The sequence below is a fragment of the Coffea arabica genome, chromosome 3c (genome assembly GCF_036785885.1).
Source record: "Coffea arabica cultivar ET-39 chromosome 3c, Coffea Arabica ET-39 HiFi, whole genome shotgun sequence".
NCBI lineage: Eukaryota > Viridiplantae > Streptophyta > Magnoliopsida > Gentianales > Rubiaceae > Coffea > Coffea arabica.
In genome coordinates this window covers 12,214,470-12,241,043 of record NC_092314.1, presented here as the reverse complement: position 1 = coordinate 12,241,043, position 26,574 = coordinate 12,214,470, and the positions used below count along the sequence as shown (strand labels likewise).

Below are 26,574 nucleotides of genomic sequence, written 5' to 3'. Positions count from 1 at the left end.
AAGACAAAGACATGTCTTCTGTACCTATATATATATATATATATATATATATATATATATAAAGGTGCTTAGATGAATCATATTAAGAAGTTTTAAGTTTTGGACAGATACTAAATTCAGTGATTATCGTTTAACTTTTTGGAAATCATTTGAATTTGGTTCCCAAGAATAATTTCAATGGCTGGAAGTCAATTTGGGAAGCTCTTAAAATTTGGCATATTCTTATTCAGAAGTTGCAAACATTGGTTTTGGAAATACATTAAAGTTCCGTTTAGGAAGCGTTGAAACTCAGCAAATTCCATATTGCCAAGTGCCAAAACAAGATTTGGTGGTCAGAAACGTACGAGCAAACTCCAAATTTCAGCATATGGGAGTTTCTGCGCAGGAGCCCACATCGCATAATCAAACGGGGGTTTCTAATTCTACGGGTCAAAGTTGCGGTCTAATATTGTGGGGCTGCACTTCCATTGACGACTAAATTAAGAGTTGGAAAATTCAAGAGCTTCAAGGCTTTATTCAAGTAGTAGGTGAAAGTGAAGACCCGTGACCGTTGCCTATTCAATTGGACTTTGAGGTGCAATTCTACAATTGATGTGGACCATTCTCTTCCCAAAGAAAAAGGAAAAAAAAAAAAAAAAAAAAAAAAGTGGATCACCCGTATGCCGAACGCTTGAAGTCTTTAATTTAGTTTGACTTTAGGTCAGCAGTAAAATTAATACTTCAAGTCTTGCCTCCAGCAATTAACATGCAATGCCTCGCCAAGTTTTGAAGTGGGGACATAGACAACGAAAATTTATTTAATTTATTTTTAGTCAAGATTAAGTAAATTAAATTGATCTTAGTTAAATTGAATTAAATTATAGAAGTTCATTATGTTTTGGATTGACAAATTGAGCCAATGTTATATGAGCTATTTAATCAAATAAAAAATATGATGCCCATTTAAATTAAAGTGATTTAATTGATTTGTTAATTCACAATTGACTATTTGGGTCGGACCACTATTTAACTCCAAGTTAAATGGGTTTCTTAAGGTACAAGTTACCCAAACGCAAGATGGTTTTGAAGGATTCTCTTGAAGACATAGCTTGCATAAGTTGACTCTAAATAAAGGTCTTCCCTCAAGGCAAAAATACATTAAAATTCCTAAATTTCAAAGTAACTTTGTCAAATTCTGTCGAGAGCTTTATCCCTCAAATTCAAATCCAAATCCAAATTAAGTTAAATAAATCCTCCTTCCATCGGCGTTGAAGATTTAAAGATTCAAATATTAACGTCATCATCAAAGCAGCCGTTTTTTACATAGAAATCATAGAAAACACCCTCTTGATCGGAGAACAAGCCTTTTTGGCCTTCCGATTAAAGCCTTTTGAAGATAAAAATTAGGAGATTAATTTCTTTGATTCAAAAATTTTCAAATATTGTAACCCTCTTGTTATTTAATTTAATAAATTTGATATTTATGTAAGTTTTCTTGTCTTTTATTTTAGACAACAAAATTTGTGCTTACACATGCATTGGACACACCAAATCATCCAAATTTTCACAGGCCCAAAACGCCAATGGCCTCTTAGGGCCCTTTTAATGAAAATCGGATGAATTGCCGAGCGCAAAATCAGTTGAGTCACTGGCTTCAAAAAAGCAATTGTGTAGTTTTATTTTTCCACTCTCGCTATGTGCAAGGTGGCCCATGGCCCTGATTTGTTCTGGATTAAAACATACATGAGGTTTGTAGCTAGGTATGAAGTAATAGTAGTAAGTATCTATAATACAAAAATCAATTTGCTTAAAGATAGCATTTAAAAATCCTCGCTTAAACAAATTGGATGATGACATTCAAGAAACTTTTATAATTAAGGAGGTCTTGCTGATCATGGCCAATATTTTCGTTACACATTTGAAAAGAAAATTTGGTAACATTTATATTCTTATTAATCATGAGAAAATCAGCTTTATAAAGGGAATCTTCCCCTACTACATCATCAATCATCTCTACTGATCTAAGCGATCATTGTACCCACCCTAAGATACTCAGCATCCCAAAAAGAATTTCTGTATAGTTACTCAACTGCACAAGCAATCCGGATGAAATCCCTCACCAACGGTTGCAGGAAGCAACCGTTTCTGAAAGTTCATGACAAAAATTTGGCCAAAAGAAAATTTATGGACTATTTTGATTTTAGCAAAATAATTTATGGAATAAATTGGTGTTTTGCTCTTTATCATTTCTCAATCTTTCACAAATGAACATTAGATGATACCAAAATATTGGAACTCACCTAACATCAAGACATTCCACGGACTGGAGGTAATTTATCTATGTAAACAATATGAATTTTCCTTTTCAGTGGAAAGACTTGGCAGCAACCGAGAGAGAGAGAGTGTGTGTGTGTGTGCGTGCGCGTGTGTGTGCGTGTGTTATTGGTCAATTTTCATTAATTGTCTTGGCATGTAAGAAAAATATATACTGTCGAGATGGCCCCTGAACTGTTCTCGGACAAATGACAAAAGTGACTTTTTTTTTTTGGAAAAAGAGTTCCAATGGCCCTCCAACTCTTTTCCAGATAAAGTTTTAACCCTCCAACAATTAACGGTAAAATTTTGGCTCTCGATCTAATAAAATAGCATATTCATGGCCCTTCCGTCAAATCCAACGGTTAAAATTGACGGAAAGCATTATCTTGTAAGATGCACGACCAAATATCAAGGACATTTTTGTCTCTAGAGTAGGAAACTTGCAAATCTAGAAAAAGAGGATCTTCTAACTTTGGCTAACCCGTCGCTCTTTGCCGCCACCTCCTTACCTCTTTTCACCACTGTCTTTCCGGGCGAAGAGTGGGAGGGCAATTGAGTCTGATAGTGCATCATTGGTAGTAGGCCTAGGACTAGGGCTGCCGTGTGATGGTGGGTCTAGCTTGAAGGAACTGATGTTGGGAACTCCATCTGTATTTGGTCCTAAGCATACTACACTCGACCTTCTTGGATTAGGGATGGCAGCTGGTGGAGGCCATCAGGCCGATTTTCTGCTTTAATGACATCAATTGGCGACGGAGAGGTTGTTGAGTTGGAGCTGAGTGAGGGCCATGAGTGATTTGAGGGCGTCGGAGTAATTGGAGAAGGTATAGTTGTTGCCGGAGATGGATTGGACCCAAACAGCTGTCACGAACCCCAGCCATTTGCTGGCTGGGATGTCGGAGACGGCAAGGAGAAAGTACCTTTTCTGCTTGAGTTTGATTAGCATGCTTGTCAGTATCCTTTTCTCTTTTAATGTGATTATACTCATGAAACTTCAGGATATTTGTTGGATATGAGTTGTATGTGATCTTGAGTGTTAGAAAGTGATTTTTCCCCATTCCTGATCCATATTGTTCAATGTTGGTGGACTAACTGATCATGAGGAATTAGAGACAGAAATGAGTAAAGTTCCAGGACGCAGTCAGGAAATTCTCGCTTCATGTCATGCCTTGGTTTTTGTGGACAACAAGCTGGTATTCTTCAGACTTCTTGTGGACATTTGGATAATTTGTATTAGTGGACATTTGTGGACATTTGGATAATTTGTATTAGTGGACATTTGGACATTTATGATTGTATTAGTGCATAATTTGTAGGCCTCAAGATCAAGAATATGTGAAAACTTATTGTTATCATGCTCAAATTTTATCAAAAATATGCGGACAAAAATTCTGTTTTCTTGCATAAATTTCCAGAAAATCGAGCTGTTTTCGAGTTCGAACTGGAGCTCCTAACGAGCTAGAATCGAGCTGACTTCGAGCTTCATGCGAGCCAGAAAATCTAGCAAAACTCGAGCTGCTCGCGAGCCAGAATTCGAGCTAAACTCGCGAGCCATAAGCGAGTCGATCTCGAGTTTTCCTTTTCCTACATCGAGCCGAGTTCGAGCTCTATTTTTCGACCTCGAACTCGAGCTCGCATATAAATAAGTGTAACTCGACTCAATAACTTCAAAACTCGATTCGACTTGCCTCGTTTGCACCCTTAGTCTCATCTAGGATTCGCCTGCCAATTGTCCTTGGCTCCTTATTATGATAAGGAATTTCAAGGAGTGAACTTTCGTACCATCATCTTGAGAAAATTTTAGTGACCAATCCTTTAATTCGGAATACTTGTGAGAAAACCAATCACCAGAGTAAATTTCTTGTATAGAGGGATGCACCAATAATTTCGTTCCTTTGTCAGCAGAGTCATCATGGCTATTAGTGATAAGGAGGTGCCTTTTGTTTGAAGATGTAACTTCCTTGACCATCACCATTTCGTTAGGACCAAAAGCAAGAGAAAAAAATTTGATTACAATGGTGTGATCGAAGACAGTGAGAGAAGTAATAAATAGTCAATGTGAAGTTAAATGAAAGGGCTTCTCGAGTTTTGGTAAGCTCTCATTGAAGTGGGTAGTTGCACCTTCTTCATTGTACTCCTCAAACCATGATAGGCTCTCGTGCGAGTTTGCGATTGCACATTTTTCAACTTTTTGTGGCACATTCTTCGTTGTACTCCTCAATCCATGATAGGCTCTCATGGGAGTTTGCGATTGCACCTTTTTCAAATTTTTGATTGCACTATCTTCATTGTACTTCTCAACCATGATATGGCTCTCATAAGAGTTTGCAGTTGCATCATTTTCATTATACTCCTCAAACCATGATATGGCTCTCGTGCAAGTTGGTGGTTGCACCTTCTTTCAAATTGAGTGTCCACCATATATGTTGCAACGAGAGATCTTCCTTTCATATCACAAAAAAAAAGAGGAGAGTTTGGCATTGACAAGAAGTAAATGTCATGGAGTGCGGAAATTACATTAGTATTTTGAGTTCTAAGAGCTATGGCCCTAAAATCCCCAACACAACTGGAACATCAACTTGCTTCAAATAAGGGGTGCCAACACAAGGTGCAACCATAAAAAAAAAACAAAAACAAAAACAAAAACAAAAACAAAAAAATCTTTCTGTCTTTCCTTGGTGGTCGCTGTTTTGCAAAAGAGAAAATTCAACGAAAAAAATAGATTGTGCGAAAATAAAATTGCGCAACAGAGAATGAATAACAATCAAAAGCAAGAAAATGGTGGCTTACTAGTGAAAATCTTGGATATGGCATGCAACCAAATAATGCTATTGGAATGCTATTTGCCTTCTTTGACTTCAAGGTGTCTGCTAAATTCCAACCATCAGCTGTTAAAAAAGATTCCTATGTACAAGATTTGTCTCAATTTCTGAATCGTAACATGTTGATAGGAAAGAGTGACCTGGAAAATTGCAGAAACGAAGAAAAAAATCTTTTTTTTTCTCCAAATTGGAAACAAATCAAGTTTTGACAAATTTCAACAAAATTTGGTGAATATCTGATACTCGACCAACATGAAGTTGTCAAAAGACAATAAAGATGATTACCTTCAAAATATACGTGCAAAACAGGTTTTTTTCGCTCAAATAGTGCGATAGTCTTCACACGCCCTTGTCTTAAGTGTCCTGTTTGTCACAGTTTCAAGACAAAGACATGTCTTCTGTACCTCTATATATAAATAAATAAATAAATATATATATATATATATATATATATATATAAAGGTGCTTAGATGAATCGTATTAAGAAGTTTTAAGTTAATTCAAATAAACATGCAATGCCTTGCCAAGTTTTGAAGTGGGGACATAGACAACGAAAATTTATTTAATTTATTTTTAGGCAAGATTAAGTAAATTAAATTGATTTTTATTAAATTAAATTAAATTATAGAAGTTCATTATGTTTTGGATTGACAAATTGAGCCAATGTTATATGAGCTATTAAATCAAATAAAAAATGTGATGCCCATTTAAATTAAAGTGATTTAATTGATTTGTTAATTCACAATTGACTATTTGGGTCGGCCGACTATTTAACTCCAAGTTAAATGGGTTTCTTAAGGTACAAGTTACCCAAACGCAAGATGGTTTTGAAGGATTCTCTTGAAGACATAGCTTGCATATGTTGACTCTAAATAAAGGTCTTCCCTCAAGGCAAAAATACATTAAAATTCCTAAATTTCAAAGTAACTTTGTCAAATTCTCTTGAGAGCTTTTTCCCTCAAATTCAAATCCAAATCCAAATTAAGTTAAATAAATCCTCCTTCCATCGGCGTTGAAGATTTAAAGATTCAAATATTAACGTCATCATCAAAGCAGCCGTTTTTTACATAGAAATCATAGAAAACACCCTCTTGATCGGAGAACAAGCCTTTTTGGCCTTCCGATTAAAGCCTTTTGAAGATAAAAATTAGGAGATTAATTTCTTTGATTCAAAAATTTTCAAATATTGTAACCCTCTTGTTATTTAATTTAATAAATTTGATATTTATGTAAGTTTTCTTGTCTTTTATTTTAGACAACAAAATTTGTGCTTACACATGCATTGGACACACCAAATCATCCAAATTTTCACAGGCCCAAAACGCCAATGGCCTCTTAGGGCCCTTTTAATGAAAATCGGATGAATTGCCGAGCGCAAAATCAGTTGAGTCACTGGCTTCAAAAAAGCAATTGTGTAGTTTTATTTTTCCACTCTCGCTATGTGCAAGGTGGCCCGTGGCCCTGATTTGTTCTGGATTAAAACTAAAACATACATGAGGTTTGTAGCTAGGTATGAAGTAATAGTAGTAAGTATCTATAATACAAAAATCAATTTGCTTAAAGATAGCATTTAAAAATCCTCGCTTAAACAAATTGGATGATGACATTCAAGAAACTTTTATAATTAAGGAGGTCTTGCTGATCATGGCCAATATTTTCGTTACACATTTGAAAAGAAAATTTGGTAACATTTATATTCTTATTAATCATGAGAAAATCAGCTTTATAAAGGGAATCTTCCCCTACTACATCATCAATCATCTCTACTGATCTAAGCGATCATTGTACCCATCCTAAGATACTCAGCATCCCAAAAAGAATTTCTGTATAGTTACTCAACTGCACAAGCAATCCGGATGAAATCCCCTGCAACCGTTTCTGAAAGTTCATGACAAAAATTTGGCCAAAAGAAAATTTATGGACTATTTTGATTTTAGCAAAATAATTTATGGAATAAATTGGTGTTTTGCTCTTTATCATTTCTCAATCTTTCACAAATGAACATTAGATGATACTAAAGGTGTCAAAATGGGTGACTTGGGCGGGTTTGAGTTGGGTAAAATGGGTAATGGGTATAAGTGAGTCAACTCATTTATACCCATTTAATTATATGGGTATAAATAGGCAAGTCAAAAAATGAATTGGGTAACCCAATTACCCATTTATAACCCATTTAATTTAACTTTTTGCAAACTCATTTAAATTCATTTTTGCAAACTAAGTTATCAATTTATATCACTCTTTATACCCATCATTAGTTTTAAATATTTACTTATAATGTTCAATAAACTTAATTACCAATTTTTTTTCATTTATACTCTATGTCACAAAATTACCTATTATTTAATAATTGAATAATAAGAATATAAAATTTTGAACTAAGTACTATAAAAATTAATATAAAAACTTAATCCAAAATTTTTGAACCCCTAACATTTTTTTCATATATAAATTTAAAATTTCATTTTATAAAGATAAGAAAATAGGCTAAAATTTATCATAAATTGGTAATGGTAAAAAATGAGTAAGTTAACAAACTAAGAGAAAATAAAATAATAAGATAAAACCAACAAATAATAATAATAAAACAAAAGTAGTTAACATCATGACAAAATGAAAAATTTGAAAAAAAAAAAGGTGGGGGAAAAGAAGAGACTTGAGGGGAAGAGAATTCTAAATGGGTTAATTGGGTTTGATGGGTTACCCATTTAAATGGGTATTATTGGGTAACCCATTTATACTCATATACAAAAATTTAAGATATCCATACCCATCTATTCATGGGCGGATATGGGTAAATTTAGTTAAGTGGGTTGATTTGCCACCTCTAGATGATACCAAAATATTAGAACTCACCTAACATCAAGACATTCCACGGACTGGAGGTAATTTATCTATGTAAACAATATGAATTTTCCTTTTTCAATGGAAAGACTTGGCAGCAACCGAGAGAGAGAGAGAGAGAGAGAGAGAGAGAGAGAGAGAGAGAGAGAGAGAGAGTGTGTGTGTGTGTGTGTGTGTGTGTGTGTGTGCGTGTGTTATTGGTCAATTTTCATTAATTGTCTTGGCATGTAAGAAAAATATATACTGTCGAGATGGCCCCAGAACTGTTCTTGGACAAATGACAAAAGTGACTTTTTTTTTTTTTTGGAAAAAGAGTTCCAATGGCCCTCCAACTCCTTTCCAGATAAAGTTTTAACCCTCTAACAATTAACGGTAAAATTTTGACTCTGGATCTAATAAAATAGAATATTCGTGGCGCTTCTGTCAAACCCAACAGTTAATTTTGATGGAAAGCATTATCTTGCGAGATGCGCAGTCAAATAATAAGGGCATTATAGTCTTTGAACAAAAAAAAAGTAAAAACAGAAGGCAAGTGCCTATTCATTATAGTCTCGCAAGGCCGGGTTGCTTCCCCGGCGAAGACTTGAAGAGTAAAATAGAGACGGATCGCTGTCCTAGTGTTTTGGTAACTAGTTGTTGATAGAAATTTCCAAAAGTGGCGGTTGGAGAATTAATTTCTTAAAAAATCCCTAAATTGCTTCCCAATTCTTTAGCCAAGTTAATTCTCTCTTATGCATTCTCTCTTCTACTTCTTGGTATTAAGCATTCACAGTAAGCTCAAAACCACTCCTTACGAGTGTACACGAATGAGGTTTGACAAGCATGGGTATACATACAACAATAATTTGGTCAGTCAACCAAGGAGGCCAAGAAAACATGACAGGATGGAGGAAAAAAATTTATTCAGGTATACAAATTGTTAAATAATGGAATATTATAAAGATCTGATTGATGGTGAAAAATTTTCCATATTGACTCCTATAAACACAAATAGACATACATATTTTGGCTGAATTTTAACAGTGGAAAAATATCTCAAACAATGTAATTTGGATGATATTCTTTGTTGGGTTGATGCAAGTAAGTTGGCAAAACATGTTTTTAAGAAAAAAAGCACAATTATTCTTTCAAGTGATGTGTAAAATAATGGCAGAAAGTATTTATAAAACCTTTATTGGTCATACTAAAATACTTTAGAGATTTTGGAAGGATATTTACTTTGTTTTGCACACGATTGAGAGAAATTATGCTTTCAAACCGAAGTCTAGTTGTTGGTATTGGTTTGTGGATTTTAAAAATGATAGATTTGTTGATAATATGGGTGATATCGAAAATTTTGAATCAATTGATAGTTTTGATTTGCGTACCTTGTTTGGAGAAATTAGAAGTAATGAATTTGTTGAAACAATAATATGGTAATTTGACAAAAGAAGAAGAAAATTTTGACTTGATAAGAGAAGAGATCATGAAATTGTTGTTGAAAAATTCGTTGGTTCGGACTTTCTTCAAAGTGATGGGAGAATGCTTGATTTGATAGATATGGATGTCATTATAGTTGAAAAATATTTTACTCCAAAAGAGTTGACTGACAGTATGAAAATTTTGGATGATTGTAGTAGTGGCTATTTTAAATTATTTGGTTATGATAATTTTAGCGAGAAAGCAAGCAATGATTTTGTATTTTTAGGAACTTACATTGGTGGTAAATATGATGATTCTGGTGATGAATGGGTTTGTATAAATGAGTACTTTGATCAAGAAGAAATTGTTGAGAAATTTTTTACAAAATACATAGTACGTCCACTGTTACGTGTAAAGATGAAATTAATAACTGGTAACAAGTTAGAGTTTCATGTCAAGTATACTACAACATAGATTTGCATAGAAATTGTTACTCGAGATGGTGTTGAACATATCTCAATGGATAGTTTGGTTTAAGGGAGGCAATGTTAACAAATTAAACTAAGCCAAGAAAAATTTATTTATTTTTTAGTTTTATTTGAGTTATGTTTTTAGTAGTTGTGTGATTTAGGAATTTCTGTTTTATTTGGTAATTTCTTATGCAAGTGGTTTCTTTCCTAACAAGTTTGGTAGATTATAAATAGAACATTATTTAGGTTGGTTTCTCAAGAGAAAGAATCTAGAAGAATTTGCAAGATTTTCTATTATGGTGTGACTTTTTTCATTGTTTGAGATTTCAATAATATTGTGTGTTGAATTTATTATTTTCTTCTCTCCCACATATATTTTGAGTGTTTGTTTTATCCTTTTAATTCTTTAACCTTGTATGCTTTGATTATTATTAAAACCAACTGAATTTATTAAGGTATGATTTTTTTCATTGTTTGAAATTTCAATAATTTTGTGAGTTGAATTTATTATTTTCTTTTCTTCCACATTTATTTGAGTATTTGTTTTATCCCTCCAATTCTGTAACCCTGCACGCATTGATTATTATTAATTGATTATTATTAGATCCTTAAAATTTGGGTTCTACATTTAATATAACATCTAACCGTCACCAAATGTGCTCAACTTAATGGTTCAAACTCCACCATCTCCTTCAAGAATTTCCACTTTTAATAGCCTGTGGCATGATCTTGGGAAGAAGGTGGTCATCAAGGATGGCGGCCTTGAACAACCTTGCAGGAGGCATTGGGGAGGTCATCTCAGCACTACAAGTGATAGGGGCCATGATGCTTTAATTTGTTTTTTCACAAATGGAGAAAGATCAAGAACAGGAGGGTTTGATGGATCTTGAAAAGATTTTGCGGTGCAAAGAGTGGTGAGCAATAAGTGTATTTATAGACTACTGACAGTCATGAATTCATATCTAAAAACAGCAAATGAATTATTTTATTCTCTTGCTGCGAATAACTTAACCAAACAGCTTAAGCAAACCAAGCAAAAAAGGAAACAGACACCCTCAGTTTATACTTCAATCTTGAAGAAAATATGTCGAAGAGTCCTTGCAGTAGCATTCATTATAATTAGTTGTAGGCAGTAGGATTTGCATGGAGGTATGCCTCAACAGCCTTAACCATTCCCAAACCCATCTCTTTTCCTCCCTTGAGGTGTTCCTCACTGATCTGAGCACCACCTTTGGGGTAGTATGTGTTAGTGGTTTTGCAGATTGAACCTCCATCAGCAGAGGGTTCAAATTTGATGACACAACAGATTTTCTCGATTACATCGTTAAATCCATCAGCTTCAAGTACAGTATAGCTGTATGTAAATTTTTCTTTGTCAATTCCATCAACTCTCTGTTTGGCAGTCTTATGCTCGCCACCTAAATATTTAACCCAACCAAAAAAAAAAAGTCATTAGTTTTTCCCAAATAAAAGGGAAAAAAAGAGAAAAATTTGAAGACTTCAAATGTGTGAAAATAATCACTTTGTATTGATTATCTTACCGTCAACAAATGTGGTCAACTTAATTGTGCCAACTCCACCATCTCCTTCAAGGATTTCGACACTCTTAACGCCCTGTGGCAAGATCTTGTGAAGATGCTTCTCTTCGAGGATGGTGGCCTTGAACAACCTTGCAGGAGGGATTGAGGAGGTGACCTCATAACTGGAAGTGACAGGGGCCATTTGTTTCTTGGAAATGAACTAGAAGGAAAAAGAGGGATTTCAAGAAGGTTTTGGCTGTTCTTGAAGGAATTATGTGGTGCTAGGAGCGGTGAGGAACAAGAGTATTTATAGACTACCGAAATTATTATTTAATAGCAAGCAAAATTAGCTATCCTCTAAAGTCATGGTAAAAGATAGTAATATATATATATACGCAATCGACAGGAAAGTCGACAACTGAGATGGACGGTTGTTTACTTTGAATAAGGTGAACTTTGGCTCCTTGTACCCCGACCTAGAATTCTCGCACAGACTCCCCTCCCCACATCCCACGACGGGGGCACGCCAAAAAAGAAAAAAAGGACTAGTAATACCATTTTTTTTTAGGGTAGGACTAGTAATGCGTCACACCCGAAATTCTTTAGTCACATAGAAGAATCTAACCAATTTCAAGGGAATCCCTCCAACTGTACCTTATGGCTGCTAAAAGAATTTAAGGCAATTAACTTTTTGACCCTCTAGCTAGCTATTAAATGTATAATGTTGATTCCTAAACTTATAAAAGTGCATGCTTTAATTAGGGATACAAACGTGTCTAATTAAATCGAATACCCTAATATTCAAACGTGTTTAATTATTTTAATGAGTTTAAAATTTTGTTCAAACTTGATTTGTTTATTTACTAAACCGAGTTTAAACAGACTTTTTTATCAAGTTTCAAAGTTATCGACTATAAAATGTTGTTCAAATTTGATTTGAGAATAGATTGTGCAATTTCATTAAAATTTGAGAATAGATTAATAGTGGTTAGTTAGTTGTCGGTTAATGGTGCTTTATGGTCATTGACGGACGGCTGGAGTTGCAGGAATCACCAGAAAGGGTTGGAAGAAGAATATTAAAGTTATGCCCTATTGATAATAATCAATTAGGATAAACGGTTTCGTCAAATTTGGTGGGCAACCTTTCACATTTAATAGTTAGGGGGACAGAAAAGAAATATCAATATGGATAAACTATGAAGCAGAGGCACCCCTTCTGGGCCCTCTCATTGGAAAACGGGCCAGTCAGTAAAAGGATAAGATGGCACCTTTGTCGGGTTTGGACCAGGGACGGTCATCAGGTAAACCGTTTCTGAGCAGTTCACGGTCAAGATTTGATTAAAAAAAATTATATGGTCCAAATTTCATCTTGTACCTTATTTTTAATAAAATGTGTGAGACTTACAAAATTTTGTTTTAAAATTACACGTTGTAAAAAGTAAATTACACTATATACAAACAGAATTATGCCGTGTGTAAAATGCACGCAACCTTCAGGATTTCCTGCCCGTGATCCCACTTTTGTCACTATCCGTGTACATTTTGCTATTTTCATCATCAGTTGTGAAAATTAAAGTACATTTTAAACTTCTTCTTCTCTAAGATTAAATTCAAAAAATTTTAAAATTCTTCTTCTCTAAAATTAAATTCAAAAAGTTTTTATTATTTTTTCTAAAAGATTGTTTTGAAAAATTAAAAGGGTTAAGTGCACTTTCATGCACCATCTATTTCGGTGGTTCGTGTGTTCTTCAGGCGAGAAGAAGCCAATGCTAAGTACAGAAATATTGATACATGACGGGGTCTGCGGGTGCTGAGATGATCTTATCCCCAAAAAAAAAAAAAAAAAAAGAGCCAGGCCGAACTACAGTTTGCAGATAAACCTTTTTATTTTTATTTTTTTTTACCCTTGTTGCCAAATTGTGTACAAATATAGCACAAGGAAATCAGGATTAGTTATAACGTTTAATTTCAATATTTCCTAAGAACAGAAAGACAGGAGTTGAGGTTAAGAACACTAACCTGAGGTCCCCTAAGGGCATGGGCACCTTTAGTGCGTGGACTTCCTTGGAAATTTGCAAATGTTGTTGCTGACATGGTAGTGAAGTGAAGGTGCTGAAGTTTGTTACCTGTGGTAGGCATGAGTTGTTTTTACTTTAATGCCCTTTTTTGGCAAGACAGTGACATGGTTGATTTAGGTGTCTATTGTTTAAGTGCCAAGCAAATTTGCATGCATTGTTTAAGCCATTTAGTGCTTTCTTTGTTGGCACTCTCTTGGCCAGTTGATTGTGAATTTCTTGTCTTTCTCACATGAGCTGCCAATTGAAAATACTATGATAATGTCGAGTTGGAGAATACTTCATTTTTCTATGAAACTAAAAAATAATAATGACATGATGTCGACATTATTTTCAAGTTCCAAGTTTGATAATTAACCTGGAATGACTCTCATAATTGTACCATTATCAAATAATAAGGTCCAAAATTATTCTTCTGAATTTTTACAAGCATTTTGGACAAAAGTCGTGTCCAGGTTTGATGTCTCGAGTTTGAGGCATAGTCAGAGTCAATTAAAAAGAAAAAATGTCAAAAATCCATGTATCTGTGCATTGCAATCATAATACAATAACCCCAATAATACTAATGAATAAAGACAAAGAAAAGGAAATTCACATTTCATAAAACTGCGTTTAACTAAGAATTTTTCTTAACCATGACTTAGAGGGAACTCATCATATATATAAACAATCTAATTTTTCTTTCTAAATGGTAAGAATTGGCATCAGTCCTAAGAATTGAAAGAAAGAGAGAGACAGAGAGATTTGGGTCAACTTTCATTAATAGTCATGTAAGAAAAATGTTAGCGCCCAAGAATTGTTCTTTGGATAGTGATATGAAATGACCTTAATTCTTCTTTGGATAGTGATATGAAATGACCTTAAATAAGTTAGTAGAGGTCAATAAACATATAGTCCAATAACTCTCTTATTTAAGTAATGTTGTAAAGCTAAAAAAAAATAACTACTGTGATAGGAATTGAAATATTAGAGAAAGAAGTACAGAAATGGAGAATGATTTTTTTATTATTCCAACTAATCAAAAAGTACACCCAAGAGGTGCTAAGGTACATCTATATATAGGTACTACAAAATTAAAGGTACATCAATTCTATTAAACACTCGTTACTACAAGAACATGAATAGCCATATGAAATGGTTCATCCAATACATGAATAGCTCTTATGGATTGAAACCGATCATCCAATGTAATTCCTTTACATAATGTAGCAAAAAATTGACAGGTGCCGAACCTGTGCAATAATAAATACCTGCTCAAATAAAATACAAATTCTGTATATAGCGGTGAGCAGGGTCGAATCCACAGGGACTGGGGATAATTTAATTTCTTCTCAAGTTCCAGATATGGGGGGTTTTTGAAAATGAGAGTAACTAAATTACTTGGAATAAATAAAATAAAATAACTACAACTCAAATAACTAATTATCACAATAAAAATAATAATTGACGAACTCTAGCCAAGAGACAACTTCGGAGATGGTTCACTTAATTCGATCACAGATGCAAGGATTATTCCAGTTACTATCTGATAAATTAGTTATAGTTGCCATACACGCGATAAACAACCAACTCTTCCTCAATTTGTCGATAGCCAAGGTACGACCGTTGACTATTTCTCTAATCAGGAAATAACCCTAGGTACGACCATAGAAGTTCAATTCCCTAATTGCATGAATAATTAGAAGAGCCTAATTCTAACCAATCAACACGCTACGAGGGTCTCTTTAAGTTAGCATGTTTATCCCCCTGACACAAACCCAATCATGCCAGTTGCCAGCAGTTTAGAATAATTAAACAATTACGGATTTAACTATCCTAATTGGCTTCAGGTTATTGAATTAATCTAGTATCCGGGCCCTGGATAATCGAATAATAAAACAACCATATGAACATAAAGCAGAAGATAGACAAATACCAGTGAATAATGGAAATAAATAAAAACTAATTCGATCTCACAAATTTAGGCCAATCAAGACCTCCGTTGTTCCTTGACTAGAAAAGAAAAATTAGTTCATTCCTGGTGAACGAATCCCACACAAAGTTGGAGAGGAAGCCGCAGCCATTGCCCTTGACCAAGGGAGCTCAGTTCGCTCAGTTGATGGAAGAATACAGAAAGTGACCGAGACCTTCAATTGCTCCTGACATGCGCAGGAGACATCCACCCAAGACTCAAGGGAAAGTCAAAAGGAAACTATGCTAAAGGTCCTACGTACGAGGAAGGTAAAACAACTACTAAGAACTAAAAGGGAAGAAAAGTCAACAAAGGCAACTCCGTGGTGCTAGTGCTCATTCTCTGTCATATATCAATTGCTCCTATTCTAATGGCTGCTGTGTGCGGCAGCCCCCTTGCGGAGAGGACGGAGCCTCCGAAGGAAGAAGAAGCTCCCTTTGTGCGGCGCTCCAGCCTCCAGTAAAATAGAGGCCTCTGCCCTGCTCTCTTCTTTTGAAATTACCAAAATGGGCAAAAGTCTTCCTTTGCCAATAATGCCCCCGGGATAAGCTCTGTGCCTTGGACTCTTTTTTTGTCAAATTAGCACCTGTTATTATATTTTCGCTCTACTCCCTGAAATAAATGCAAAATACTAAAAGTGAGTAGAATCCCGCAATTAATCCACATCAAGTCAGGTAATAGGAGAAATTAATTATAAAATAAATGATAAAATTGCAACCTATCAGCTAAGGTACATCTATATATAGGTACTACAAAATTAAAGGTACATCAATTCTATTAAACACTCGTTACTACAAGAACATGAATAGCCATATGAAATGGTTCATCCAATACATGAATAGCTCTTATGGATTGAAACCGATCATCCAATGTAATTCCTTTACATAATGTAGCAATAAATTATGAATTAATTCTCTTGGGAGCAATGAATTATGAATTGATCTTCTTGAGAATACAAATGGACATCCACACTTTTAGTTATTTCATAACACTCCCCATTGGATATTAATTACACAAAGAATATGTCTTATTAAAACCTTACTAGGAAAAAATCCAACGGGACAAAAACTCTAGTGAAAAAAAAAGAGTACACTATTCTTGTGTATTGATTTCTCCCCCTGATGCAAATATCATTTGAGATTTTATAGTCGTCGCATTCCAATATTCTTCACCAATTTCTCAAATATTGCAGTCGGCAATACATTAGTAAATAAATCTATCAAATTATTATCTGATCGGATTTGTTGCACAACAATTTCACCATTCTTTTGTAAATCATGAGTAAAAAAGAATTTTGGTGAAATATATTTCGTTCTATCTCCTTTAATATATTCTCCTTTCAATTGAGCTATACAAGCTGCATTATCTTCATAAAATATAGTCGGAGGATTTTCTTTTTCAGAGGATAACCCACAACTCTTCCGGATATAGTAGGTCATTGATCTTAACGAAACACATTCTCGACTAGCCTCATGAATTGCTATTATTTTAGCATGATTCGATGAAGTGGCGGCTAATAATTGCTTTCTAGATCGCCAAGAAATGGTTGTACCTCCATATGTAAATAGATAACCAGTCTGAGATCTTGCTTTATGCAAATCAGATAAATATCCAACATCAACATAACCAAGCAATTCAAGTTTAGATTTATTTGAATAAAATAAGCCAAGATCAATTTGTTCCTTAAAGATAACGAAAAATATGTTTAATACCATTCCAATGTCGTCTTGTGGGCGAGGAAATAAATCTTGCTAATAAATTTATTGTAAATGATATATCAAGTCTTGTACAATTAGCAAGATACAGTAGTGCACCAATTGCACTGAGATATGGTACTTTAGGACCAAGTATCTCTTCATCTTCCTCTCGCGGTCTAAAAGGGTCCTTATTAGGATCTAATGATCTGACCATTGGAATACTTAATGTATGTGACTTATCCATATAAAATCGCTTTAATACCTTCCGGGTATAAGCAGTTTGGTGGACAAAATTCCACTTTTCAAATGCTCAATTTGTAAACCAAGGAAAAATTTTATTTTTCCAAAATCTTTGATCTCAAATTTTTTTTCAAATATTCAACACTATTTTGAATCTTTTCAGGTGTTCCAATCATATTTAGATCATCAACATATACAACAATTATCACAAAATTTGATCCATTTTTCTTGATAAAGACACATGGACATATTGGATCATTGGTATAGCCTTCTTTAGTTAAACATTCATTAAGGCGGTACCACATACGTTCAGATTGTTTGAATCCATACAAAGACTTTTGTAATTTAATTAAATAAATATTTTTAAGATTTGATTTGCATGTTTCAGGCATATTGAATCCTTCGGGAATTCTCATATAAATATCATTTTCAAGATTTTCATATAAATATGCAGTAACGACGTCCATTAGATGCATATCTGATTTTTCATGTACTGCAAAACTCACAAGATATCTAAATGTGATAGCATCCACTACAAGTGAATACGTGTAATCATAATCAAATCCAGGCCTTTGTGAAATTCCTTTGGCTACAAGTATTAATTTATACCTCACGATTTCATTTTTCTCATTTTTTTTTCACAAATACCCATTTATATCCTACTGGCTTCACACCTTCAGGTGTTTGGACTACAGGTCCAAAAACTTTTCTTTTAACCAGTGAGTCCAATTCAAATTGGATCGCATCTTTTCATTTTGGCCAATCATTTCTACGTCGACATTCATCAATCGATTTAGGCTCGTAATCCCCATTCTCTACCATAATATCAAGTGCTACATTATATACAAAAATACTATCAATAATTATTTCTTTTCGGTTCCAACTTTTCCCTGAAGTGACAAAATTTATTGAATTTTCTATGATTTTATTCTCTTCAAGAATTGGCTCTTTAGGAGCGATCTCTTCAGGAGGTTAAATTTTGTCATTAATTGTTGATTCATGTACTCCTCTTTTCTTTCGAAAATTTTTATCTTTGGAACCAAGAAATCTCCCACGCTTCAGGCGCACTTTAGACTCATTAGCACTTGTAATTTGTCCTTCAAGGATATTAATTTTAATCAGAGCATTTTCAATAGGAATATGTGATTTAGTAACTCTTCTGGAGTCATTAAATGCATCCGGTAATTGATTTGTAATTTTTTGCAAATGTATAATCTTTTGAATTTCTAGTTCACATTCTTTTGTACGAGAATCGAGAAAATTCAATGATATTTTTAAAGTGATTTCCTTTTTCGGTTGATTTTTATCTCCCCCCTAATGTTGAAAAATCTGATTCATCAAAATGACAATCTACAAATCTCGCAATAAATAAATCATCTGTCAATGGTTCCATATACTTAATAATTAGAGGTGATTCATACCCGACATATATTTTCAATCTTCTTTGCGAGCCCAATTTACAACGTCGGGGCGGTGCAATTAGAACACAAACTGAATAACCAAATATTCTTAAATGAAAAATATTGGATTCATAACCAAAAGTTAATTGTAGGGAAAAATAAGTATGATAACTTGTCGGTCTAATTCTCACAAGTGTTGCTGCATGTAATATAGCATGTTCGCAAGCAGATGAAAGTAGTTTAAACCTCATCAACAATGGTTTAGCAATTAATTGTAGCCGTTTAATAAATGATTCGGCTAGACCATTTTGTGTGTGAACATAAGTTACAAGATGTTCAACAGTTATTCCAATGGACATGCAATAATCGTCAAAAGTATGTGATGAATATTCACCAGCATTATCTAGATGAATTTTCTTTATTGGATAGTCTGAAAATTGTGCTCGCAATTTAATTATTTGAGCAAGCAAACTCGCAAACGCCAGGTTGGGAGTAGATAATAAACATACATGTGACCATCTAGATGATGCATCAATTAGCACCATAAATTATCGAAATAATCCACATATATCACCATGAATTCGTTCTAGAAATGTAGGGGATTCAGTCCCAACTTTAGCTGGTGATGGTCTAATAAATTTTCCGTGGGAACAAGCAACACAGGAGAATTCATTTGCTTTTAATATCTTTTGATTTTTCAATGAGTGACCATGTGAATTCTCGATTATTTGTCTCATCATTATAGATTCAAGATTTCTGAAATGATCATGCCAAATGATAAAATTATTGGGATGAATAGACTTTTGGTTTACTAGGTGATAAATTTCAATTGCACTAATTTGTGCATAATATAAGCCAAAAGAAAAAGAAGGTAATTTTTCTACTACGTATTTCTGTCTAGAAATGATACTTGTGATTAATAAAAATTTTCCATTTGTCTCAATCATTGTCCCAATATGATATCCGTTTTTGCGGATATCTTTAAAACTCAATAAATTTCTCCGAGACTTGGGAGACAATAGTGCATTATTTACGACAATTTTAGTCCCTTTAGGAAGAAATAGAGTGGCTCTTCCGAATCTTTCAATCAATTTTGCACTACCACTTATGATATTAACATTTGTCTCTCCCATTTTCATACAAGAAAATTTTTTTATTTTTCAATATAGTGCGCGTAGTAGCACTATCAATGAGACAAATGTCATCATCACCATCATTTAATCCCAAATATTTGGCATCCATTTATCAATAAGTAGACAGAAGTTACTGGAAAAATACGGCAGAATTTCGGCAAAATCTCGTGTTTCACTTTTTTTTTAAGGTAGAGGCTCCGTTTTCACCTTTTTGTTTAAAAGGAGAGACTCGTACTGATAACGTGTTGTAAAACTAAAAAAAAATGAACTACTATAATAGGAATTGAAATATTAGTGAAAGAGTACAGAAATGGAGAATGATTTTCTTATTATTCCAACTAATCAAAAAGTACACCGAAGAGGTGCCAGGTACCTCTATGTATAGGTACTATAAAATTAAAGGTACATCAATTCTATTAAACACTCATTACTACAAGAACATGAATAGCCATATGAAACGGTTCATCCAATACATGAATAGCTCTTATGGATTGAAACCATTCATCCAATGTAATTTCTTTACATAATGTAGCAATGAATTATGAATTAATCATCTTGGGAGCAATGAATTATGAATTGATCCTTTTGAGAATACAAATGGGCATCCGCACTTTTAGTTGTTTCATAACAAGTAACTATATTTTGAACCCATAATGTCATATTAAACCTTAAATATTTATTTTGATCATTTGTGGCCAAAGTTAACAATTGTTGTCACAATACATTTCCAACTCTTATTTTGGATTCGTTGTCCAATAAACATATAATTTAATTTCGAATCACCATAATTTCATACATTGTTCAATTAAAAAGAATATGGGTGATGTGTACTGTATATTGTGGATTTCCTCCTGCTCACCAATAATAGAAGCTGACACCATCTCTGAATCCAGGAAAGGAAAAAAAAATTGAAAACCTGCTTGTCGTTGGCTACGGACATCAGTCCTCAACACACGCGTGACGTGGTGTGGTGTCGTGTGTGCGTGTACGAATCAAGTTTCGCATTTGATTTCTTACGGATAATTTTGAAAACCTCCTCCGAGGTCTCGGACAATTTCAGACAATTCCCTTAGGTTTCAGAAATAACACCAACCTCCCTTACGTTCACTATTTATGCTTCAAAATAGACCCAATAGACTATCATTTCCTTCAAATACCCTAAACAACCCTTTTTACCCTAAAAATTACAAAGAAAAGAACAAGAGCTTTTGCTAAATGTTGATTGCATCCCTTGATTGCCTTCTTCCAAATTAGACTATCACGAAAGTCATGAAATCTTTTCTACAAAAAAAAAATAAAAGATAAAAATAAGGAATTTTGATGATCGTGTGCTTTTAAGCAACACTATTAGGAAAATCAAGTAACCACCCTAATTTGAATCAAAACCAATTCCAACGACTGTGGGTGCCCAAGAAACCACAAACCAATTTATTTCCCGCAACCTGAACAAATCTCGCCACTTGCTACCAAATTTGATAAAACTCAACCTCAAATTTTTTCCAAAACAACAATTCATCAACAATCAACCCCACACTCAAATCCCTTTGCCTCTTCCTCTCATTGCGGCCATTTTTTTCAGCAAATCATTGTCTAAAGCCCAATATCCATCTATCAAACTTTTAATATGTGACATCACCAAGTTTTATCACCCATAATCAACCAAAATCAAATAAAATAGATGCAAAATAATCAAACCCACTACACTTAAAATATGGGGAAAAAAAGGAGAGAGATGAGCCTAGTCACTTTTGCAAAGAGAAGGGGAGATATAGGGGAAATCAAAGAAGGAGAAGGGAAGGGAATGGAACAAAGCACAAGCCAGGATTGATGGACAAAAATTGGTCTTGAAGTAGAGAAGAAAAGTTGGGGAAAGGGGATTGGGAAAGTGGTTATAGGAAGATTGGCATGGGAAAGTGAGCAAAGGTAGAAGGCAAAAGCGTAAAAGGCTAAAAGAGAAAATAAATTGATTTTTTTTGTTTTCGCTTGGATTTCTGGCCTTCTTTTTTCCCATAAAAAAAGTCTTTTGAGTATCCTATTAGGGGTAGTAGAGTACTTTTGCACCAATAGGGATGGTACGTGCAATTTTAAAAATTGAGGGGAGCTTCTCGAGATTATTAAAAGCCTCAAGGGAGGTTTCTGAAATTATCCAGATTTCTTACTATGTGCTAGTGTTTTGGTAACTAGTTGTTGATAGAAAATTTCCAAAAGTGGCAGTTGGAGAATTAATTTCTTAAAAAATCCCTCAATTGTTTCCTAATTCTTTAGCCAAGTTAATTCTCTCTTATGCATTCTCTCTTCTACTTCTTGGTACTGAGCATTCACAATAAGCTCAGAACCACTCCTTACGAGTGTACACGAATGAGGTTTGACGAGCATGGGTATACATACAACAATAATTTGGTTAGTCAACCAGGGAGGCCAAGAAAACATGACAGGATGGAGGAAAAAAATTTATTCAGGTATACAAATTGTTAAATAATGGAATATTATAAAGATCTGATTGACGGTGAAAAATTTTTCATATTGACTCCTATAAGCACAAATATACATACATATTTGGTTGGATTTTAACAGTGGAAAAATATGTCAAACAATGTAATTTGGATGATATTCTTTGTTGGGTTGACGCAAGTAAGTTGGCAAAACATGTTTTTAAGAAAAAGGCACAATTATTCTTTCAAGTGATGCATAAATTAATGGCAAAAAGTATTTATAAAACCTTTATTGGTTGTACTAAAATACTTTAGAGATTTTGGAAGAATATTTACTATGTTTTGCACACGATTGAGAGAAATTATGCTTTCAAACCGAAGTCTAGTTGTTGGAATTAGTTTGTGGATTTTAAAAATGATAGATTTGTTGATAATATGGGTGATATTGAAAATTTTGAATCAATTGATAGTTTTGATTTGCGTACCTTGTTTGGAGAAATTAGAAGTAATGAATTTGTTGAAAAAAATAAAATGGTAATTTGACAAAAGAAGAAGAAAATTTTGATTTGATAAGAGAAGAGAACATGAAATTGTTGTTGAAAAATTCGTTGGTTGCGGACTCTCTTCAAAGTCATGGGAGAATGTTTGATTTGATAGATATGGATGTCATCGGAGTTGAAAAATACTTTACTCCAAAAGAGTTGACTGACAGTATGAAAATTTTGGATGATTGTAGTAGTGGTTATTTTGAATTATTTGGTGATGATAATTTTAGCCAGAAAGCAATCTATGATTTTGTATTTTTAGGCACTTACATTGGTGGTAAATATGGTGATTCTGGTGATGAATGTGTTTGTATAAGTGAGTACTTTGATCAAGAAGAAATTGCTGAGAAATTTTTTACAAAATACATAGTGCGTCCATTGTTACATGTAAAAATGAAATTAATAACTGGTAACAAGTTAGAGTTTCATGTCAAGTGTACTACAACATAGAAATTATTGCTCGAGATGGTGTTGAACCTATCTCAATGGATAGTTTGGTTTAAGGGAGGCAATGTTGACAAATTAAACTAAGCCAAGAAATATTTATTTATTTTTAGTTTTATTTGAGTTATGTTTTTAGTAGTTGTGTGATTTAGGAATTTCTGTTTTATTTGGTAATTTCTTATGCAAGTGGTTTCTTTCCTAACAAGTTTGGTAGATTATAAATAGGACATTATTTAGGTTGGTTTCTCAAGAGAAAGAATCTAGAAGAATTAGCAAGGTTTTCTATTATGGTGTGACTTTTTTCATTGTTTGAGATTTCAGTAATATTGTGTGTTGAATTTATTATTTTCTTCTCTCCCACATATATTTTGAGTGTTTGTTTTATCCTTTTAATTCTGCAACCTTGTATGCTTTGATTATTATTAGAACCAGCTGAATTTATTGTGGTATGATTTTCTTCATTGTTTGAAATTTCAATAATATTATGAGTTGAATTTATTATTTTCTTTTCTTCCACGTATATTTTGAGTATTTATTTTATCCCTCCAATTCTGTAACCCTGCACGCATTGATTATTATTAGATCCTTAAAATTTGGGTTCTACATTTAATATAACTGCTAACCTTCACCAAATGTGCTCAACTTAATGGTTCAAACTCCACCATCTCCTTCAAGGATTTCCACTCTTAATAGCCTGTGGCATGATCTTGGGAAGAAGGTGGTCATCAAGGATGGCGGCCTTGAACAACCTTGCAGGAGGGATTGGGGAGGTCATCTCAGCACTACAAGTGATAGAGGCCATGATGCTTTAATTTGCTTTTTCACAAATGGACAAAGATCAAGAACAGGAGGGTTTGATAGATCTTGAAAAGATTTTGCGGTGCAAAGAGTGGTGAGCAATAAGTGTATTTATAGACTACTGACAGTCATGAATTCACATCTAAAAACAGCAAGTGAATTATTTTATTCTCTTAGTCATGGCTGATCATTCAAAAATTGCAATAGATACATTTTGAACCTGATAATAAAAAAATATGTACTCTGAGATGGCTGGCTGTTTGAATAAGATTTTGACTCTCAGTGCCCTTTCTAGAATTCGTTTAAATATTCAACACTTTTGGAATTGAAAATTATGGATACATTTTAATATTGTAACCAAAAAGACAGAAGACCAGCAAGGAAACAAATAATAAATAAAATTAGCATTACTTCAGAATCAAATTTCGCTAGCGACGTGAAGAAGTTCTATGAGTTTTGGTCCCAAACATGGGTTTTGATATTTCAACATTGTGACCTAATGTTTATAGTCTCAAAACTATTTCGTTAATGTCAAAATAGTCCCTAAACTTTTTATGAGTCAATTTAGTCTCTCAACTATTTTTACAAAGCTGAAGTAGTCCCTAATTTTATTATAAGCCAATTTAGTCCCTCAACTATTTTTCTTAAGCTGAAATAGTCCCTCACCAATGTTTACATAGCCAATTTTGTCTTTATTTGGATGATCCATCTAATTTATCAGGTTTAGCATCGACAGCCAATGGCATAACAGGATATCCAATCATAGCCCTTATTAAAGCAATAAAAAAAAATACAACTATCAAAAATCGACAACGAAATTGAATAATATGGAAAACAAAAAGAAATTGAGCTGCTTTCAGCTTTATTTCATAAAGGAGTAATCATAATTATAGCACATTTTTCCAACTTTGAGCATATCCTTGTTGGATCCATGTGAGATTTTAGGCATCAGCTCCATTTTTTTCTCCATAAGAAACACTATATTTTTTTTGTTCTCTCTATGATTCAATTTTGTTTTTAACTTAACCAAACAGCTTAAAGCAAACCAAGCAAAAAAGGAAACACACCCTCAGTGTGTACTTCAATCTTGAAGAAAATATGTCGAAGAGTCCTTCAGTAGCATTCATTATAATTAGTTGTAGGCAGTAGGATTTGCATGGAGGTAAGCCTCAACAGCCTTAACCATTCCCAAACCCATCTCTTTTCCTCCCTTGAGGTGTTCCTCACCGATCTGAGCACCACCTTTGGGGTAGTATGTGTTAGTGGTTTTGCAGATTGAACCTCCATCAGCAGAGGGTTCAAATTTGATGACACAACAGATTTTCTCGATTACATCGTTAAATCCATCAGCTTCAAGTACAGTATAGCTGTATGTAAATTTTTCTTTGTCAATTCCATCAACTCTCTGTTTGGCAGTCTTATGCTCGCCACCTAAATATTTAACGCAACCAAAAAAAAAAGTCATTAGTTTTTCCCAAATAAAAGGAGCAATTTGAAGACTTCAAATGTGTGAAAATAATCACTTTGTATTGATTATCTTACCATCAACAAATGTGGTCAACTTAATTGTGCCAACTCCACCATCTCCTTCAAGGATTTCGACACTCTTAACACCCTGTGGCAAGATCTTGTGAAGATGCTTCTCTTCAAGGATGGTGGCCTTGAACAACCTTGCAGGAGGGATTGAGGAGGTGACCTCATAACTGGAAGTGACAGGGGCCATTTGTTTCTTGGAAATGAACTAGAAGGAAAAAGAGGGATTTCAAGAAGGTTTTGGCTGTTCTTGAAGGAATTATGTGGTGCTAGGAGCGGTGAGGAACAAGAGTATTTATAGACTACCGAAATTATTATTTAATAGCAAGCAAAATTAGCTATCCTCTAGAGTCATGGTAAAAGATAGTAATATATATACGCAATCGACAGGAAAGTCGACAACTGAGATGGACGGTTGTTTACTTTGAATAAGGTGAACTTTGGCTCCTTGTACCCCACCTAGAATTCTCGCACAGACTCCCCTCCCCACATCCCACGGCGGGGGCACGCCAAAAAAGAAAAAAAGGACTAGTAATACCATTTTTTTTAGGGTAGGACTAGTAATGCGTCGCACCCGAAATTCTTTAGTCACATAGAAGAATCTAACCAATTTCAAGGGAATCCCTCCAACTATACCTTATGGCTGCTAAAAGAATTTAAGGCAATTAACTGTTTGACCCTCTAGCTAGCTATTAAATGTATAATGTTGATTCCTAAACTTATAAAAGTGCATGCTTTAATTAGGGGTACAAACGTATCTAATTAAATCGAATACCCTAGTATTCAAACATATTTAATTATTTTAATGAGTTTAAAATATTGTTCAAACTTGATTTGTTTATTTACTAAATCGAGTTTAAACGGACTTTTTTATCAAGTTTCAAAGTTATCGACTATAAAATGTTGTTGAAATTTGATTTGACTAGTTAACAAACCAAATTGAAATAAACTCTTACCAATCGAAGTTGATTCGA

At 34.0% G+C, this 26,574-nt stretch overlaps 2 protein-coding genes across 2 annotated transcripts; both read right to left on the bottom strand.

Moving 5' to 3' along the window:
* Positions 1-10,787: 10,787 nt before the first annotated feature.
* LOC113734610 (major allergen Pru ar 1-like) lies at positions 10,788-11,647 on the bottom strand. The gene is made up of 2 exons (XM_027261213.2): positions 11,374-11,647; positions 10,788-11,250 (listed from the first exon to the last, which is right to left on the bottom strand). Exons 1-2 carry the CDS (start codon positions 11,552-11,554, stop codon positions 10,952-10,954), a joined length of 480 nt encoding a protein of 159 aa, XP_027117014.1. The 5' UTR covers positions 11,555-11,647; the 3' UTR covers positions 10,788-10,951.
* Positions 11,648-24,895: 13,248 nt separating this feature from the next.
* On the bottom strand, positions 24,896-25,882 carry LOC113734609 (major allergen Pru ar 1-like). The gene is made up of 2 exons (XM_027261212.2): positions 25,610-25,882; positions 24,896-25,498 (listed from the first exon to the last, which is right to left on the bottom strand). The coding sequence occupies exons 1-2, from the start codon at positions 25,788-25,790 to the stop codon at positions 25,200-25,202; spliced, it is 480 nt and encodes a 159-aa protein (XP_027117013.1). The 5' UTR covers positions 25,791-25,882; the 3' UTR covers positions 24,896-25,199.
* Between the last annotated feature and the right edge of the window lie 692 nt (positions 25,883-26,574).